We start from the raw sequence: 6,133 nt of genomic DNA on the forward strand, positions 1-6,133 counted from the left end.
ACATATTCCAAATTCAAAATTTCATAATTTACCAACATATTCCATACACAAACACCTAATAATCAACTATCGTGCACTATTTAACAATACACGATACACAAATTCAATATTTAACTTGTATGAGGCACCATTACTTACCGGATTCGGCGCCGGGTATTATTCATTCTTCTTTGAAGTACTTTGGAGAATTGAATTCCGTCGTTGAAGTGCTTCCTCTCTCTCGTAGTCGTCCGATTGAGTATCACTATCACTCATTGTGAATTTGAGAACTATAACTCACGAAACTAACAAAATTTTGTATGGTTTGCACGATATGCACGAAACTAACTCAGGGTTTTTTGAGAACTATGACTCACGATTGCTGGATTTCGTATTCAAGGGATGGTAATGCACGAATTCTTCTTTTTGTAGTGAAGGGAGAATAATGCACTAAGTTTTCAAGAATTCACATTTTTTTTTTTTGGTTTAGGAAGAAAGAGGCGTGTATAGCCGTGTACTAGGGTTTTGTTAGGAAGAAAGACGTGTATGCCGTGTATGATAGAAGAGAGAGAAAAACAAGAAAAGGACAAAAGGGAATAAACTCAAAATGATAGAAGATTCTAATATTGACCACTTTTCCATCAAAATCGAAACTGCCGATTTTCTTCTCAAAAGCTGCCATTTTTTTATTTCAATTAAATAAATATAGATAAGTTAAAAAGTATGTGGGTCCATTAAGGGTGTATTTGTAAACTTACAACAAAAGTGCTATAAAACTCATAGTTTTATAGAGCAGGATACAAAACTTATTTATATTACCATTTGTGCTACTTAAAATTTCCGACCAAAAAATTATTTAAAGATTTTTTTATTATTATCTCTTAGAGCATCAATAACGCTCTGCACGACCCCCCTCTACTCGAGTAGAGGGGAGATCGTGTAATGCGTTGCAGGCTCCCCTTACACGAGGGTTACATGATAGATCGTGTAACCCGATAATGAGTGTGAATTCGGCGTGTGTTTTCACGCGTGTAATAAAATCAACTAAAGCATGTAAATCTAAATGAAAAGCATAATCAAAACTAAAAAAAAAATCATGTAGGCTATTATGTAACCCCAATGCAGCCTCCTTACTCAATGTGGTCCCCCCTCATCAAGTAAGTTATCATGTAACCTGAATGGAGATGCTCTTATTTTTTTTATTTTTTTTTGATGAAATTACATTATAAATAATACAAACCACACACACCCCACCTAGTGGTTATTGTGGCCGAGAGTACTCGAACCTGTGACCTCTTGAACAATAGGCAACCACCCCAACCACTAGGCCATCCCAAGGGGACAATGCTCTTATTTTTAGTAAGCGATGAATTGAAAACGCCGTGATTTTCCAGCTCAATCTCACGTGAAATCTCCCTTGGGATTTGATGCTTCGTGCAATAATGCGTCACAATTCGTGAAAATATCTGATGTGTCTTTATTTCCTTCTTTTTTCGTTTGAGCTGAAATAATCCTATAAAAAGTGAATTAAGGGATTCAAAGTCTAAGACATTTATATCTTAACCACTCTCATTTGTCTTTCTTCTTTGAGCTGAGAGATATGATCTCATCAAAAAGTGATTTTAGGGATATTCAAAGTTTAAACTAGTAGGAATATGTCTCTTATTCAGTTGAATTCTAGAAAGAATTACGTGAGTTGCAAACGCGAGAATCCCATTGAAATTTTACACATTATTTCACAAAACACAGGAGATTCCGTCGAAGAAGAACACAAATGAACAAAAAGAGCAAATTTAAGCACAGAAAACAAATCGAAAAAAATTATTTGGGCGAAACATATAGAAAACGAACTAGCAGATTGGCAGAGGTTGACCATTCCATCCTTGAAGGCATTCCAACAAGGGGTCAATAATGAGGCCATTGCTCAACGCCGTGAACACCTTCTCGCACTCCTCCCCCGGCGACACCGCCTTCTCCCCCGTCAAGAACCCCGCGCCGAGCTGCTCCCTTATGAACTTATACAACGGGTACGACCTGCACTCCGCTATCCGGTTGGCCACGGTGGGGCTCCCGCTCTCGAGGGCCATCCTCGCGCTCTCCACCTCCTTGGGCAATAAGGCCTTGAGCTCCTCCTCGAACGCCTCGATCTTCTGGAAGATCGAGGTGCTCGCGTTCTTCTCCAAGTCCCCGTTCTTGAGGGCGTGATCGACGAGCACCTGCCTCAGCTTCTGCATCAAGGGGTAGGTGGCGCTGCAGGGGTCGTCGATGTAGGCGAAAACGTACTCGCGGTCGACCACGCGGATCAAGTCCTTCTCGCAGAATCTGGAAGGATGGAGCTCGCCATTGACGCCCATTGTGAGAGTTCGTTTAGCAACCTGGCTCACGGTGTTCTTCACCGCGTGCTTGAGATTCTCCTCCAAATGCCTCAAATCCACGGCTTGGCATAGGGCGACAAGGTAGGTGGACGACATGAGTTTAAGAATATCGAGAGCTTCAACGGTCTTCCGTGAAGAGATCAAGCCCAATGAGTTGACATCCTGGTTGTGCTGCTCGGCGCTCTGCACGTGGTTGGTGACGGGGTTGGCCAGGAACTGGAGCTCGGAGCAGTAGGAGGCCATGGCGATCTCGGAGCCCTTGAAGCCGTAGTCGAGGCTGGGGTTGCGGCCGCCGGAGAGGTTGGACGGCAATCCGTTGTTGTAGAAATCGTTGACGAGCTCGGAGAACTGAGCGAAGAGAAGCTTCCCGATGGAGGCGATGGCTAGGCGGGCATTGTCCATGGAAACTCCGATGGGGGTGCCTTGGAAGTTTCCACCGTGCAAGGCCTTGTTTCTAGAAACATCGATCAAGGGGTTGTCGTTGACGGAGTTGATCTCCCTCTCGATCATCTTGGTGGCGGTGCGGATGACCTCAATCTGCGGGCCCAGCCACTGGGGCGAGGTGCGGAGGGCGTACCTGTCCTGCTTGGGCTTCTGCAGGGGATCCTGCTCGTGCAGCTTCTGCGCCGCCTTCACGTACCCGCTGCCGTCCAGGATGTGCTCCATGATCGCCGCCGCCTCGATCTGCCCCGGGTGGTGCTTCAGCTTGTGCGTCAGGTGATCCGTGAACTCCGGCTTCCCGTTCATCACCTCCGCGAACACGGCGGACATCACCTCCGATAGGACGGCCAGGATGTTGGCGTCGAAGAGGGCGATGGAGGCCAGTCCGGACCCCACGGCGGTGCCGTTCACCAGGGCCAGCCCTTCCTTGGGCTGCAGCTCGAAGAAGCCGCCTTTCACGCCGGCCAGCTTGAAGGCTTCCTCCGCGTTCAGGGGCTCGCCGTAGGGGCCCACAGCCTTCGAGTTGGGCCGCCCCGTCAGGAGGCCCGCGATGTAGGATAGCGGCACCAGATCGCCGGAGGCCGTGATGGTGCCGCGGAGGGGGAGGCATGGGGTGATGTTCTCGTTCAGGAATTTAGTGATGGCTTCCAGGATTTCGAATCTGATGCCGGAGTAGCCTTGTAGGAGGGTGTTGATCCGAACCAGCATCGCCGCTCTCGTCGCCGTGTGCGGCAGCGTGTGGTTGGATTCTGTCCCGTTTCCGAATATTCCGGCGTTCAAGAACCTGTTGCATTTTTTTTTATAGATCAAATTTGGTTATACCATTAAACCTAATTTCAAACAAACTTCAACTTGTGTTGGATTTTAAAATTTCCCACCAAAATTGTCTGTGTATCATTTCATTAAGTGACCAACTATGACTAGTAGCTAAGATCTGTGAATCTATCAATTAAATCTTTTGGATAACAATTAATTATTTCACGATGTTATTGCTCATTCTTTTATGAGCGGTCAACTCATGGGTATGGGTAGTTGGATTTATGTGTTGTGAGTAAAATATTTTTTACTGATATAAACAGGTACACGTCTCCAATAGAAATAACATAAATGTATTGCACCCACCCACGTTAATTGATTTACCTAACACTGCCAAACCTTAGTTAAGAGTTGTATACATTGAATATTGAATTCTCCTAAAAAAATGAAGATGATCCATCCATTTACACTTCTCAAGGCTACAGAACAGAATGATTTAAACAGATAAGAAAGCATCTTTCTCGGCCGGTGCATAGAATTTGTACAAATACAGCTATAAGACAAATTCACTCTGTTTCGATCAAAATCGTATGCATATTCTAAGAAAGGAAGGTCATGAAAAAATGAAAATCATATCGCAGGAGAGGTTACCTAATGAGCTCCTTCTGAAGAGCGCCGCCCTGCTTGGTCCTCCGGTGAGAGGTGGCACCGAAACCGGTGGTGACGCCGTAGCTGTCGGTGCCTTTACTCATGCTCTCCATAACCCAATCGCTGCTGGCCTTGACGCCGGCCCTGGACGACTCGGCCAGCTCCACCGCCACCGCATTATCCTTGGCCGCGATCGCCGCCACCTGAGATATGGTGAGCGTCTCCCCGCCGAGCTTGACCACCGGCTTCCTGAACTCCTCCACCATCCGCTTAACCTCGTCGAGGTGGCTCCCCTTGAGCGACTCCGCCGCCGCCACCCAGTTCAAGGGATCGTTCTGCTTGACGCAGAAGCCGTTGGACTCCTCGTGATGACCGTTCTCCGCCGCCATGGATTGATCGCCGTCGAACACACACACGTTTGCGTTGGTTTAGATTTAGAGAGAGAGTGCGTGCGCGTGCGCTTTATAGAGAGGAAGAGGAGGATGGTGAATTGGTGTTAAGTAGATTATGTGGTTTTAAATAGAGAATGGTGGAGGTGTGTGACATGTTATGTTTAGATTTTGGTAGGTGAGCAGCGCGGGGCTGCAGACAGGTCAATGTGAGGGGGGGTTTGTTGAGGATCGCTGTGGGCCGTTGATTGGATCTCATCGACGGCGCCAATTCGCCAGATGTGGCTGACGACCAATTTTTTATTTTTCTTTTTTCCCTATTTTCTTGTCCCAAAGGTTGCGGTGGTTGGTGGGAAAATGGGATTACCAAGTTGGGGAAATTAGTTAGACCCAGTTTTCTTTCTATCCATTTTGCCCCTTTCTACTTACTTTATATTTTACTCCCACTTTATTATCGCACGTCGATTATTAATGTAAATTAGAGCTCGCAAATCATGCATGTCGAGTCGTTATCAGGTCGACACGATGTGATAAGATTAAATACGAACACGATCGATTAAAGAATTGCTCGACAAGAACACGAACATGATATGATCTACAAAAACACTAATACGACTTGGGCACGACACGAAAACGATAGCAGCACAATTTGAATCGCGTTGACACGACATGATAACGACACAAAAACGATACGATCTAGTAAAAATTTGATTAAAATGGCACGATAAAAATACGACAAAAATAACAATTAAAATAAATAAGGAATGATATGAAATTTGTGTTGCTTAGTGGCAAAACAAGGACGAGATAGTAGAAAAAAAGTTTTCATCAAATGGTCAAAACTCCTAACTTTAAAGTAAGAATTAAAATAAATATTTAATAAAAAATAATAATATTAATTTGAGCATGTTACACAAACCCGACACGAAATTATAGTGTTCTTATCAGGTTGACACAATAAGGACACAAACATATATAATAAGGTTTGACACTAACTCATTAACTTCGTATGGTTTCATAGCGGATTTTTTAAATTTTATAATAAATGTTATTTTTGATATACTCATCTTCTTCTAAATATATATTTCCCTTTTATTAATATAACGCAATTTATATATGCTTGTTTACGCACTCGCGTGTAATGTACGCACAATAATAAATTTAAAATTTTAAAAATTAAATTACGTAAAATTACCAAAATATCACTATACATGAAAATTACGTACATTGAAATATGAATTTTACATACATAATTTTTAATGGTATTAAAAAATTTACCACCAAAATAAATATTTGATATATATATATATAGGGTTGGGTTCCGGTAGATCCCTATGCTTATAATAGATCCGTAGATCCAAATCTAGACCACACATTTATGACATGTGGCGCATCAAGATGGTGACACGTGGCAAGGCATTTCAAGGCAAAATCTGGAGAGGGGTAAAATTGGAATGTAATTTTCGAAATTAAAAAAAAAAAATAGATTTTCTCAAAATAGGTATATTTTAGATGCATAAAGTTTTATACGAGAATGCATGAATT

At 43.4% G+C, this 6,133-nt stretch overlaps 1 protein-coding gene across 1 annotated transcript; it reads right to left on the minus strand.

Moving 5' to 3' along the window:
- Window positions 1-1,671: 1,671 nt before the first annotated feature.
- LOC130997735 (phenylalanine ammonia-lyase-like) lies at window positions 1,672-4,987 on the minus strand. Its single transcript, XM_057923144.1, has 2 exons — window positions 4,203-4,987; window positions 1,672-3,579 (listed from the first exon to the last, which is right to left on the minus strand). The coding sequence occupies exons 1-2, from the start codon at window positions 4,586-4,588 to the stop codon at window positions 1,830-1,832; spliced, it is 2,136 nt and encodes a 711-aa protein (XP_057779127.1). The 5' UTR covers window positions 4,589-4,987; the 3' UTR covers window positions 1,672-1,829.
- Between the last annotated feature and the right edge of the window lie 1,146 nt (window positions 4,988-6,133).

Source organism: Salvia miltiorrhiza, chromosome 8, assembly GCF_028751815.1.
Source record: "Salvia miltiorrhiza cultivar Shanhuang (shh) chromosome 8, IMPLAD_Smil_shh, whole genome shotgun sequence".
Lineage (NCBI taxonomy): Eukaryota > Viridiplantae > Streptophyta > Magnoliopsida > Lamiales > Lamiaceae > Salvia > Salvia miltiorrhiza.